General features: G+C 30.3%; 1 protein-coding gene across 1 annotated transcript; it reads right to left on the bottom strand.

Moving 5' to 3' along the window:
• Positions 1–4,398: 4,398 nt before the first annotated feature.
• On the bottom strand, positions 4,399–13,770 carry LOC106687608 (transcription initiation protein SPT3 homolog). Its single transcript, XM_014431593.3, has 6 exons — positions 13,616–13,770; positions 12,799–13,017; positions 12,609–12,726; positions 12,003–12,131; positions 7,896–8,097; positions 4,399–4,593 (listed from the first exon to the last, which is right to left on the bottom strand). The coding sequence occupies exons 1-6, from the start codon at positions 13,671–13,673 to the stop codon at positions 4,450–4,452; spliced, it is 870 nt and encodes a 289-aa protein (XP_014287079.1). The 5' UTR covers positions 13,674–13,770; the 3' UTR covers positions 4,399–4,449.
• Positions 13,771–15,295: the final 1,525 nt, after the last annotated feature.

Here is a 15,295-nt window from a genome sequence, read left to right as displayed (position 1 = left end):
CACTTCGATTGGGCTGACCCCTGCGAATACCCCAAATGTGGGTATCTCGGGCGCGTAATTTTTGTTAGTCGGGACTGCGTTCGCGCTGTCCCGGAGAATTACCTATCATACACTCTGGTCTTGTTTGATACTAAAAAGTATTTTCTGTAATGATTTTAAAAAAGATATTCTGTCTTTCTGATCAATTATTGCCGGAGGGTAGTTGGGCTTTAAAGAAAGTTTTTCTAAGATGATTCTCTCTGGGTCTGTTCAACTAAGATAAGAAGTTATCAATAAATGGTATTTGGTCCGGGTGAGGTCAAATACAACTCAAATAGTAAATTGGTGTACTATTTTTATTTAACCCAGCGTAATAAGAAGTTATTGTTTCAATTAACCCTTATCAGTCGCTAGCTTTTTTTACGTGATCCCCACTAGGTTATATAGGTGGTTCCGGTAAATATGCCAAAGAAAAATCTGTATTGTAAGAATAACATTTTTTTAAAAAAATATATATATATAACTGGAGGTGTCAATTGCACTGTTACGGATACTTAACAAATAACAGTCCTGCCGATTCTTCCAACAAAAAATAGTATTTAATAGTTTTGGGTTAGGCGTAATCACATACCTTGACAGTGAACTATCATACTCTTTCAGTTATTGGGGCAAAAGTATTTGCCATTAACATGATATAACTACTTGATAGTTACAATCATGACACTATTAATTATCAAGACAGTGTTACTGTCGAATTGGGTCTAGCGTGATCGTTAATAGTATAAGCAATGCAAGTGGACTAAGAATTAAATTAACTATCATATGCATACGCCTTGACAGTGAACTGTCGCAACATATCAACCTTACGAAATGTAATTACGATAGGTGGGAAAACATTGTTTTAATAAATTTTCCCAAGAACTTAATTTCGAGTTTATATTAGCTACTAGCAGACACGGCTATGCTTCATAAGTGCTAAATTTAGGGATGTAGATAGATTAATAGAATACTATTGAAAGTTTGATATAAATTAATATATTTAGTTATTTACACATTGAATTAATGATTTAATTCATTGTTTATTATATCTATTTAGTTTATAGCAGTCAATATCATTGATTTAATAAAAATATATATTTAAAAAAAAAGAAATAACTTCATAATGACTCAACCAATCTCACGAAAATTAGGAGTGGTTTAGGGCTCTAAAAACTGCTTCTAAGGCCACAAGCCGGATCTAATTAAACAAATTAGAAGCGGAGGTATAAAATGAAACCATTATTTCGCCCTTATGACGGCATTAAATCTAAATGGTGGTGAACTTAAGTTATATTCTCTTTTCGCACATCAAGAAACGCTTAAATACTAATTTTCGAAAAAAATAAAATGGCCCAAAATTTTCGCTTTACAGTATATTGATAAGTCAAGAAAAAAAAAAAAAACTCTTATTCATCTCATCCAGTTTACACCAAACAGCAGTGGTTATTAGGGCTCTAAACTGCACTAAAGGGCGGAAACCCGATGTAATTAAACGGATTAGAATCTGATATATAAGATAAAACATTTTTCTGTATTTGGAACTAATATTTCACCCTTATAAGGTTATTGAACTAGTGGCAATTCAGGTAAAAAAGAGCAAACATTTAACTTTCTAACAGTTATATTAACATAGAAATTGAACAAAATTAAGAGGAGTTATGAACAATGGTCACCCTGAGAAAAAAAATCATATTAAGTAAATAAATTAAGTTCAACAATTTAGAGTTTTTAATTTATTAGAAAAATGGTATTTAAAGGTTTCAGAGGAGGCCACAATGAAAGAAATGGTTTGTATTTCCTTAAAACAATTCTTTTTAACCTACTTTACTGGAATCCTCATTATGTTTTTTAATTTTTTGGTTAATGAGTAATCATTTAATAGAATCAGTAATATTTTCCCTTATTCTTCAGAAAGAGAAAAATCAATTAAAATATAATAACCGTGAAGAAAATGTATACTTTCTGAGCTAGGCTCCAAAAATGCTTAATTTGTTTTATACCTTTTTTTTTTACTGGAGAAATTTGAATACCCTATAACCTTCCTGGAAAAACCTTTAAGGTATAGCAAGTGGAAAGTACAGATTAAAATTTTAAAATTATTATTCAACCGTATGTTTTTTCAGTGCTAACAACTTTATATTCTAGAGAAGTATTTCATTAATTATTAAAATACAAAAATAAAAAATCTATCACTTAATTTTCAAAATGGAGATTTGAACATTTGTCTAAAAATACCTCTTTATATAAAAACCTTTTGTTATAATGAGTTAAAAATATTTTATAGTACCAATAGGCACAAGTACTGATCAAAATTTCACTGTGTGATGCATTTTTCATGTAAATTCGAGGGAGTTAAATAAGGATATAACATTCCAAAGATTTTAAAACTGAACTTTCATCAAGAGCTTTAAGAAACTGAAGGGAAGTTTTTTCCCCCATTTTGTTAAAACTAATTGTTCTTGATTACATCAGAAAAAAATATTACATTAAGATAATGAAATGGGAGGGGGATATGGTTATATCAACTTATTGTAAACAAATCGGAAAACATCTCCAACTTTGATGAATTATGCTCAATTTCTGTAAAAACAGCCAACTCTTCATGCAATCTAAATCTTGGGGAAAATAACATTCAAGATCTACAAAGATTAACTAGGTATGTCTTGAATTTTCTAATGTTGGGCCATTTAAAGAGAAACCACTTGGCTGATTTTGGACTACGTTACTGATACTATGTTTGCTCTTAATCCAACTTACCTTAAATACTTCAGCTTGGTGAAAATGTTTATTATTGGACTAATTAATTAAAAGTTTGTTGTGGTCTCCATATAAAAAAATAATTATCTACTCAAAAAGAGGTTATTACAATATATACTCATGAATATTTATGTACAGGTGCCCAGAATAAATATTGTTTATTTATGTTAATTTATTGTATTCAATATAACATACGGATTAAGCCCAAGTATACATTAGGTACATTAGTATACCAAGTCCTCATGCACGGTCATCAGTCTCAGTGCAACGAAGTGTTAGGTACCATGTTCTCAGAGAACATTTAGTTATTTTTTATTTATTTTATATCAGATCGGTCTGGTGGGCCTTACATGGTTAATGTAAGAGGTACATTTTTTTATTTAACAATTGATTATGAGGGGATATAGTCTCTTACAAAAGACATCCCTAACTATATAAAACATTATAAATTAAACAAATATATATATATAAAGTAAATAGACAGTGTAATTGTTAGTTACTCAGCCCTCAGTGGGACATAAGGTCACAGCAAACTACAATAGCAACTGTTCAGACAAGACAAGACCATCCTGCGAAGTTAGAGATTGTGATTTCAAAGCTCCCAACCATAAACTTTTTTTTTTTTTTTTTTTTTTTTTTAATTTAATGTTTTTTAATTTTGCAATTTTAATTGTGCTATCTCCTTAGACCCGGGTTTAATCCGCTGTAGCAGATAATTATTCTGTTACTTCTGCCATTTGGCACAACCCTGTGGGATAGGGAGCCTCTAAAATGTGGGTACCCTTAACTGGAGAAAAACCAGTTGACTGTGATCTTGAGAACAAATCACCCTCCTTGTATAAAAAACAGTACTTCCTTACAATTAGAATATATTATATTTGTGAAAGACAAAGTCTTATACACCTTCATTACATAAAATATAGTTATAAAACAAAACCTGAGTTTAGTGCTCCATTACAAAAACAAACAAAAGATAAAACAAGTACTTCATAACAAAACAATTGGATAACACAAAACTAAGAACATAATATTTAATACTCCATTATATTAAGCATAAAATAAGTTTTATAACATTTATCATTACAAGCTTTGTTTTATAACTGTATTTTATGCAATGAATTTGTACAAGACTTTGTTTTTCAAAAATAAAATATATTCAATTCTACTTCCTTACAAAGTACTGAAACCTTGACCCATTGTTGGTTGTTACGTTTTATGTAATTATTATTAATACAATATAACATTTATTTTTACTAACTGTAATTTAAAAAAAAAGGCAAATGTATCTTATTGAAGAAGTTGGAAAATGATAATATAAATTTTAAATTGAAGCCAGTAGCTCCTTATAGACATGAAGTTCATTTATTACTTTAGTTATCAATGGGTTATTATTTACAAGTTATAATTCAGTTACCTGAGATGTTTTAACATAGGGAAACATTATCTATTTTTTTTTTTTATCGATTATTATTAGATTTTTTTTTTTAATTTACTCTTTAGGCACCAATGCCCTTTTTCAATGTCAGTTATATTGTTCTAAAGGGACTTATCCTAGAACAAATAAATGCTGATTAGAAATCAGTTATTTAACTGAAATGGGAATATTAATCACTAATACAATAATTAAAAAAACAATAAATATACATATATTTTCTTAAAATAAATAGATAAAAATCACAGAGTAAATATTTTTTTGTCAGCTGTCCTAGGAAGATCCCTGGAGAAGCCGGCGAATGGTAGCGTCTGTTGGTACGTGCATCTTCTAATAACTTCATGGATTTCGGAGGGTGTTATTGGCGATGGTTCAGTCATCTGAAACTGAATGAAATTTTTTTTTGCTTTATTAGTCCTTGTATGCAACCTTAAAAATAAAGATGATGAATACATATTATATTATACTTATTTTAATCGAGAAAGTGGGTGTAAGAAGGATCTATATTCCTAATTATACTTAAATATTTATAGTTATGCATGGATAAATATAGGAAGAGTGTGGCTGCTCAATTATTTTTTATTTCCTCATATATTTGTGAATTAATTAGTTAAATAATATTTAAGATAAAACGTGTTTGTTTTAAAGTTTATTTCTGTAAATTTAATTTAGAAGAATGGAAACTATTTTATTCTATAATGTTAGGCAGTTAATCACAACCTTAGCAAGTTGTGAGGATTTTGTTTACGTTTCACATATTAAAGACATGAGTTTGTATCTATTTAGATAGAAGGATGTTCCTTCTCTGGTGTCCCTGTTTAAACACCATTTTCTACTGAAATGAACATTTATTATTCGTTTTTGACATTAACGGGAAGAAATGGAATAATAGTAGAATAGAGGAAATTATTATTAGAATTATTTTTATTTCTATACATAACCAACTCATATTTTAATAGGGACAAAGTTCTACTAGGGTGCAGATTTCTTACCTTAGAATCCTCTCCCCTCCCCCCCACCACCCACAACAATAGTCAAGGGGTACACTAATAATTTATTGTGCCAATGTTTCGGTCTGAATTTTTTGTTTTTCTCAGGCCAACAGTTTGCTGAAAATACCACGAAATGTAATATAAAAAATACTACATTTATTATAACTTTGCAATATTTCCAGCAACTGTTGCCCTGAAGAAAGCCAGAAATTCAGACTGAAATGTTGTCGCAATAAAACAAGTAACATTTATTAGTACTTTTAACTCCTAATTATCATTTCATAATAATATTATAATTAGAGATAATAGTATTCAAACATTTCATTAATAAAAAATTAGGTGTAATTCCCTAATCCATACTGAACTAACAGTCCAAGAGCAGAAAAAAGACAGTTATTTCATCCCCATTTTGGATTACCTTAATAAAAACTATGTGTAGTTACAAGTCGAAATTGACGAGTCTGGCAACCACAGTTAGAGGGAATGTTGTAAAACGTTAAAAAAAAATTAATTTTTAATTTGGAGCACCATATCTTTAAAACTATTAAAACAATTTAAAGTAGACTAAATTTGCTAAAATATAAGTCCTAATAGAGCTATTTACGTTCAATAGTTCCTCAGCTACAGTTTTTTAAAGAGCAACATTTCATTAAAATGTACTGAAAAATTATCAGTTAAAGAATTCATGTTGAGAAATCTATATCTCAGGAATCATTTGACCTATAGATGTCTATTAGCATTTATATTAAAACTAGTTTAATGGACTATAAAGTAGTTTATTACATTTATCTTCATAGGAGGGGTAGTGTTAATAATATTTGTCACACTAAATTTACAAGAAGTTGATTTCTAGTTGTTCGGACAAAACTTTTGGTTATGAAAAACTATATCTCGGGAAGAATGGAATATGGTCCGGGTGCGGTAAAAAAAAACTCAAATAGTAGATAATTATACTATTTTATTTTCATTTGTATTTTTTTCTTTTTTCATCTCTTTATTTGTACTTTCTTTAATATTTCTTCTCTTATGTATCTGTTACTATTACCCTTTTCATTTACTATTTACAACCTTTAATTTTTCTTATTATATCTTACTTTTCATTTACTATTTACAACCTTTAATTTTTCTTATTATATTTTACTTTTCATTTTATACCCTTGTTATTTTACACTTATGGTTTTTCTTTTTGTAACTATAGTGTTTGTATCTTTTTTAGCCCTGACAAAGCCCTTCAACGTGGGGTGAAACGCTGGCTCAATAAAATAGTATAATTATCTACTATTTGAGTTTTTTTTACCGCACCCGGACCATATTCCATTCATCTATACACACGGTCAATCAATAATCTTCCAGTATCTCGGGAACCACGAGACGTACAAATCAATTTTAGCACTCATATTAAAGCTAGTTTATGATGTTTATCTTCATAGGGTTAGTAATTTTGTTAAAAAAAACTAGTAATCAACATTTTTAAAAATTTATTTTAGCAAATATGAAAACGACTACTCCTACGAAGATAAATGTTAAAATACTTTACAGCTCATTAAACTAGTTTTATTTTAAGAGCTAATAAACACCTGTACGTCTGATGATTCCGGAGAAATAGTTTTCTCAAAATAAATTCACCTAAAACATATTCATCTTTAAATGCTTCACTATTTTTGATTTATATTAGTTTGTTTATATTGATATACCTCCACCTTTATAACTGTTTAATTTACTCTTTATGTTTGTTACACCTGCTCAGTGTCTTTTCCATTTGAGCCCTAACGAAAACCTACTGTGTGGGTTGAAACATTCATTATTAAATAGTTAAAAATTAGATTAATTATATTATATATTTTTGTTTGAGAGTGGTTTAGTTTATTTTTAATTTAAAACAAATTTGATCCTGTTTTTCTCTTAACTTTATTCTTTACAACTTTTCCAACGTTTCGACCCTCAGGCCATTCTCAAGGATACCTTCATATTAATCTCATTTCCTTTTTCAAATCTTAAAAATGCAGGCTAATTGCCTTTGTCCCATATAACCTTTTCTAAATAATTTTTTTCTAGATTTAAACCTTATATAAAACACTTTTCTTCCTTCCTTCATTCACATTTGCAACTTAAAACAGAAAACACAAATGTGAATGAAGGAAGGAAGAAAAGTGTTTTATAAAAGGTTTAAATTTAGGAAAAAATTATTTAGAAAAGGTTATATGGGACAAAGGCAATTAGCCTGCATTAAGATTTTAAAAAGGAAATGACATCAATGTGAAGAAGGTATCCTTGAGAATGGCCTGGGGGTCGAAATGTTGGAAAAGTTGTAAGTAAAGTAAAGAATAAAGTTGAGAGAAAAAAAAAGATCAAATTTGTTTTAAATTAAGAATAAGTTAAAAATTATTTTTCATTCTTTAAATCACTATCGTAACCACCTCTCTTTTAATCAATTTTGTAAGTGAGAGCAAAATTTTATTCAATCGTAAAAGAAAGTTTTAGAGCATCATTTACTTTATCATTTCTTAGAATCTAGGTTTATAGTCCATAAGTAAGTGTACAGTAACTGTTCCATAAATCCAAAGCAATTACTTACCATTTCTCCCACCATACTAGCAATTTAAAGAACATCCTGTAGGCTTATTGACCCTTCCATAATGCCACTACTCATAATTATTCATTTCACCATAATCAATCCCATACAAATTTTGACTTACCGGTGCTTCCTCTCTGACAATTAATGCCATATCAACAATGTTCGCAACCGTTTCTTTAGCTAAATAAACTAAAATTTCGGCAACAGGTGTTGTAAGTGTCTGCTCCATTCCTCCTTGTCTAAGCCAATCTAGGAACTTTTGCGAACAAATCTGTGCAGAGCTGAACGATGCACATCGAGCTTTATGGTATTCTTGGTATGCCCTAAAATCATTAAAATTGTAAGGTAAAATATTAATTAATAAATATTAAATATTTATTTTGTGAAAAGTTATAAATTTGCTTAAATTAGTACTTGCACTTAAGTGCATAAACCCTAGATTGCCAATGTAAGTAAATTTACATGAAGGTAGTCTTAGCCAGGGTTTCTCACACCTCTTTGCTCCATCAGTTACGTCTTCCTCCAATCATTTTGCTACGAAACTGCTATAGTTCAAAAATCATATCCGTGTATATTACTACATCGTATCGTTGGCAATAATTTATTTTTATGACACATAATCTTTTGTACAGTGGCATAAATTAACAATGTTGAACATCAATTTGGATAAATATGTTTGTACGTAAATATTGCATGTTGTTGGCATGCATTTAAAAAAAAATGGTAAATTATTAATTATCAATCAGAATGAGTGAGGAAAAAATTTCCATAGGACCTCATCAAACCCACAATGCAAAGAATAAAACTACATAAGAAAAAAAAAATGTTTTAATTTTATTAGAAAACAAATTTTATTTAATACACATAGATAAGTTAGACATTTTTTACTATGTAGGTTTAATTTATTGAGATCCTAAGGAAATTTTTTCCTCAATCATTCTGATTGATAATTAATAATTTAAATACGGATCCCACTACAAAAAGAAATAGCAATAATACAGCTGATGATGATGATGATGGTAAAAATTTTTAATAGGCCAAAGGAAGTGTAGAGTATGATCTTGAAGGGGAGAAAAATCAAGAAGCAGATGCTGCATTAGGATGAAATGTATAATATGATGCTGATGAAGACCCACATTATTAGCCAGATGATAAAGGCATTAATAATCTATGGTAAAGAAATATATTTAACCTGGAAGAGGGCCCCTAAAAAAAGGGATTCATAATAGATACAATTATCTACAATTAACATGTGGAGAGAGAAGGTTTATAACCTCATTAGTAAGCCTCGCATTGTTAGTCATATTAAACGTTTGAGAGGGGCTGGACATGTGGGTCAGGATGGAGGAACAGAAAACTCCTATAAGATTACTGATAGAGATAGTCCATGGCCGGAGGAGAGTTGGCCGCCCCTGACTACCATGGATTGACTGTGTATGGCTGCGGGAGATTGGGGTCCACAACTGGATGGCAGCAGTGCAGGATAGAAACTTCTGGAGGTTACTGGATGAGGAGAGGAGACCTAGACGCGTCAATGTGTTGTTATGCCAAACTAATATATATCTACAATTAGCATAGGGTAAGTGCACCAGTTATTGATGGAGCAACCTTTGTTTTTTAACTGTCTGGTGCAACAACCATTTTAAAATTGGTGCCAATTGTGAGCTAAATCCTCAGCTTACAATTGGCTCAAATTTTGAAACAGTTCTTGACACCAAACTCCAAATATTTAAAAACAAATGTTGATCAGTCAATACTCAGTGCACCCTAATTCTTTCTCATATAAAATAAGTTTCATAAAAGAAAAGCTACTAATATTTATTTATACAAACTGACATAATAAATTATTGTAAAACACATTTAAAGGACGAGGACTTTATAAGTTATTCATGAAAACATTTGGGGTTAATAATACAAAATTTCAATTATGTAAAAAACAGATTTTTTTCTTTTTTTAAATATACATTTTATGTAATTTTAATGTAAAACCGGCAAAACCGCGGTATTGAGGAATGTTGGCAATCTAGGGTTAAGTAAATTTCATGTTAACTTTTATTTTCTTGAATGATTCTCCACTATAACCACAATAAATGATCAACTTACTGATAAAAATCAGTCTTAAAAAATGCCTGAATAGAACCCTCTTTTTCACACCAATATTCGAAAATTCCAAGAAACATAAAGTTTGTGGCTGCACAAATAATATAGTAAAACCTAGTTAGGTAAATGGTTAAATTGATCTCAGAATGGACAACTCATCCAAGAGAGCAGGATCTGAAAATAAATTTCTTAACATTATAATAAAACTATGTGGAATCTTGGAGCTTAAAAGTAAAGAATATTACTTCACTAGTGCTCTGCACAGAAATCAGTTGTTTCAAGAACTGACCTATTACACTCCATATTGAATCCTAAAGGTAGTTGAGTGTGTCCAATAACACCTATTATCTCACAACTCTCAACATTACTGATGAATATTTGGGTTATTAAGTTGTTATATGCGGACAACATTGTGGTCCTGGGAAGTAACCAAGATGACATAGTAAGACTAGCAAAGATATAAGAGAAGCAGAGAAAATTGACTTGCAAGTAGATGAGGATAAAACACAGTGTATGATTGTAAGCCAAACCCTAACCCTAAGGATATGATCTGCATGGATAGTAAATTCTAAAAGTAGACAGTTCCAAATACCTCGGCCCATAATTACATTAATAAATGATCAGCAGAGTGAGATAGACCAGCTTATAACATGCACTAGTAGAGCTTTTTCTATGTCAAGAGTACTAAAATCCCTAAAAATCCAAAGCTAAGGGTGTATAGTAGTGCCATGATGAAGCCAGTTCTGATATATGGCTGCAAGACCTGGGCTTTAAAGGTACCTTTGAAAGCTGAAGCTAGAGATTTGAAGTCCTTTGTACAATTACAGAAGTGATCTAGGATCAAAGCCATGACACATGAAGGAGAAGAAGAGTGAAGGGCTAGAGACTGGTCATTCAATATCTCATGATATGAAGACAAGGAGGTTAAGATGAGCAGAAAATGTGGCTTGAAGGAATCCATCAGGACGCCTCTACAAAAAAACTGAATGATAATATAGTTGACAAGAGATCATATGACAGGCCTAAAACTAGATTGATAAGAATCAATAAAGCTGTAAAAGAGCTGCATGTAGGAAACTGGAAAGCAGTAGCCCTAGATAGGAAGACTTGGAGTAGGCTGGTTTAAACGGCGAAAGATCTACAAGGTCTGTAGAGCCCAAAAAAAAAACAATGAATATTTAGGTTAGGATTAATGTATTACTTCATCAAGTAAAAGAGAACAACTAAGATCAACATATAAAATTATAAAAGTAAAATTAAATTAACTACAACTGTTAACAATGCAATAAACATAATTAGTACTTGAAGATGGCTTTATTTGTAAATTAAACAACTGTCCGTTAAGCGTGTCAAAGAAAAAACTCCCAAAAGTATTTTTTAAAATGGAAGTTGGGCAAATAAACATTGAATTTTTAACACAAGATCCCTAACTATCCTTATCACAAATTGCAGTAATACAGGGAAGTTACATCACATTAAGATCGAAAATATTGGTAAAACTGAACAAATTAATTCTCTTTTGAGGCTTGTCAACACTGTAAGATTTTGAACCGAAAAAGTACCTTTGGGATTTGATGTAGCGTGTGATTGGTAAGTTCTTGAAATAGCTAATTTCTGCATTGGGCACTTGGGAAGTAGTAACAAATTATGAAGAAAGAAAAAAATATAAATTATATATGCGAAAAATTGACAATATGAAAATTCAGAAAGGCATAGATGATAAGTAGAGAACACAGCCCAAATCCAACAGGCCAACTCAGTAAAATAATTATAATAATAATAGGCCATAATAAATAATAACCGACCAAATCAGCCAACATAGTTAAATAAATCAAGAGCTTCAAATTTATTTATCATTCTAAAAAATAGAATTCGATGAAGCCAAACCGGTTCCGTGAACTTCTTATTATAAGCCATCCTCACGAAAATAAATAAAACATTTTATCAATTTCTTAGCAAAGGGGTTATTGAATTTATTTACTACCATAATGAAAGGGAATTTATTAAATACTTTATTTTAAGCATTTTAGAAAAAAAAATGAAGATATTTGTGATTATTTAATAGATTAATATAGGATTTGGACAACTAGTACATTTAAGATAATCAATAATATTAACAATAACATACGTTGATGACATATCCATAGTTTTGTTGTTGGCACGTATTTGTCTGCTTTCTTTAACGGTATCTTCTGTCATATCGAGATCTGTTTCTTCAATTCCTATAGTTTTCAGAAACTCCAAGCAATAACCTTTCCTTAAAAAAGAAATAATTACAGATTATAAATCAGAATAATGCCTAAATCTGTATCCATTAGTAAATTTTATAAAATTTTAAGTGTAATCGTAACTGTATTTTTTTTTAGTTCAAACCCATTGTTAAACACAGAAACAAAATTATTCTCCAGGATTTAAAATTTTAATTGAACTAGTTTATAAAACAAGCTCCAGTAGCAGGAACTAAAAACGTACTCATACAGAATGATACAAGTTAATATAGGCCTCATCTCCACTGGAAAGGATACATTGGGGAGATTGTTTATCCCTTTTAAGCGATTCAAAGTTGACAGCTGTGATCTAATTATTGCAGTAATATTTTGTATTTTCATTGAACACTGTTGGAGCTTGTTTTGTACACTAGTACAGCTTCAATATATTATAAATTGACTAAGAGCAATATAATTATAACCCTTTCTATTATGGAGAATTTCCTCAGAGATAAAATAAACAATACCTAGTTTTTTTCCACTGAAGTTGCGATGGTTCATCTTCCATCCTCATTTGGCCTTCAAAATCAATGTCTACAAGTTCTTGAAGTGCTTTGTTTAAAATGGCTTTCTCGTCTTTGATACCTGGAAAAAATATTTTTGTTGAACAAAATGCTAACATTGTTCACTTTACATTAACAAATAACACTACAATACCTAGATAGGTGATGAGTCTTTTTAGAGCTGGTTCATTTCTTTTCATTAAAAATAAAATATCTTCTGGGCCGACGATTTCCTCTCCTCTCATTTCAGCTACTTCTTCAGCTTGAATCATTAACCTCTTTAACTGGTCCAAAACAATAGTTTCAACTAAAGTTGCAGTTGTTTCTAAGGGCTTAGAGCAGTCTCCTAATCCGTACATCATAAGCTGAATTTCTACAAAAAAAATATACATATATATAAACTGAAAGCTATAAACTAAAAATGGTCAACTAAACCATTCACATATATCAAATATAATTCTTAATATTATGTTACTATAAAGTATCACCTTTTATATTCAATTCAAAGACTAACTACAATTATCTCAATATATAGCGGATATGGTTTGCAACAACCTCGGATTTAATGTGTCAGTTAAAATGACAAATATTTCTGGATCTGTAATTCTCAAAGCTTTTGGTATGTATTTTGTGTCAGATTTAGTAATCACGTATTATTGGCCAAAATGACTAAACATGCCTGTTCACTTGGAGGTTGTTATAAAAAATATTTAATTTATAGATTGTTCAATACTTTTACTGTCAGTCCTCAAGTTGTAAATAGCACATGAGTTAATACAGTACATGTCCTATCTATATTCATTCTAATGATTTTTTTGTACATTAAATGACATAGTTTTAACATCATGAAATCAAAGGAAAACTCCTAAAGACTCTTTAAGACAATTTCACTTTACTAAATTCTTATAATAAAAGAATTTAAAGGGGAAAAAAACAACAAAGAGATGTAAGATTCCTTTAAAAAAACTTACCCTTCATGAATGAAACACGGGTTTCTGAAGTTTCTCCAGAAGAATTGACGAAAGCCATAGTTAAATTAAAATGCGATCGTAAACAATAACATCGAATTCCCAAATATAAATATAACCTTCCTAGTTTCCTTCCTACTGTCCAAAGAGATTCATATCTCAGGTAACATTGAGATCTCATCTGCTTTCAGACTTGCGTGGAATATCTGAAGTATTTTTGAATCAGCCTATCATGTGATTATTGGGGAGAAAATCTTGTATATTATAAAAATGATGAAAATTAAGATAATGAAAAGAATTTAATTGTTAAAAAACGAAAATCACGCTGTCCCTGAACGGAATGTACTATCTCTACTTTACACAGAGGGTTATCAGTGATCTGATGCCTATGATTATTGAAACTTGGTTTTGCAATCAAGTACCTTCTATACTTGAACAAAACTCATGACTCTTATGACAATACATTTATTTACTTTCTTTGTGTACTATGCATAGAGTAAAGGAGCTTTCTGTTTATTGATGAGTACAGATGCAGTTATCCAAACAAAACTACCCATCCCACATTTTTACTGGTAATGAAATATGGATAAATAAAAAGCATGAAAGGATTTGATAATTAACTTAAGGAGATAAGAGAAAAAAGTATTTGTTTCTGTTTGACAACATATTTCCGAAAATAAGAGTAGTAATAGACGTATTATATAGTGTTGGAAATCCAAAGATTTTAGAAAATATAATATTTAACATAGAGTGGTGAAGAACGCATAAATAACGCCTATTTCCGTTTTGCCGTACTGTTAACAATTTACTTGTCCACATAATTATTAAATGACCTTTAATTTCATAACCTATATATAAGCCTTTAACTTGACTGGATGACCAACTCCATAAAATCATTCTTGGTATTTTCAATATTGATTCTTTAACAAGTTAGCATCGAATGAAGTTTATGAGCAGAATATGAAATTTAGTGTTGTTATACTTTTATAAATTTTTCTGATTATACTTTGCAGAAGAAAATGTTAAAATCTTACTAGGAGAAACATTCTTAAAAGCACTTTTATGAAAAATGTTGAAATTGGAGTTCACCAATCTGTCAACTGAAAAGCTCATTTCGATAATTAGTGTGGGAAAGTATTGCCACAGTGAATAATATAAAAATATCTGTTCTGAGTGGGAATTGATTTCAACTCAAAGTAGGTGTACACTAGTAAGTGAAAGTTGTGCGATGTACGCACTTCACCAGATTTTTTTAATTAGACCCTTCCTAGTCCCTTCTGATTTACAATGGGTTATCTGTAGGTTACCACCCAATTCTAACCATGGTGGGAGGGTCGAGTATTCATTAAGCAGAAGACCGGATTTGAACCAGCACCCCAGCAGTTATGAGGTATTTAAAGGCGACACCAGAACTCTTTTAGCTATAGGTGGCCCAGATCCAGTTGAGCTAATTACAGCAGAGTATTCTGACCATGCATCCTCAAATAATTTAACCTAACCTTTAAGGATGATATAAATGGAGAGCCTGATGTATGCACCATAATTAAATTATCAAAGCTTTGATGGGGTAAATTTTTTTTTAATCCACTTTTTCTTTGTAATATTTATGATACTATGATGTCTTGTTGGTTATTAATCAATAATCCTAAATCTTAAATCTCCTTACTTTTGGTTTTTGTCAGC

The sequence above is a fragment of the Halyomorpha halys genome, unplaced genomic scaffold (assembly GCF_000696795.3).
Source record: "Halyomorpha halys isolate HHAL.00 unplaced genomic scaffold, Hhal_1.1 Scaffold987.1, whole genome shotgun sequence".
Lineage (NCBI taxonomy): Eukaryota > Metazoa > Arthropoda > Insecta > Hemiptera > Pentatomidae > Halyomorpha > Halyomorpha halys.
Note: the sequence above shows the minus strand (reverse complement) of the source record. Positions and strands in the feature narration are given on the sequence as shown.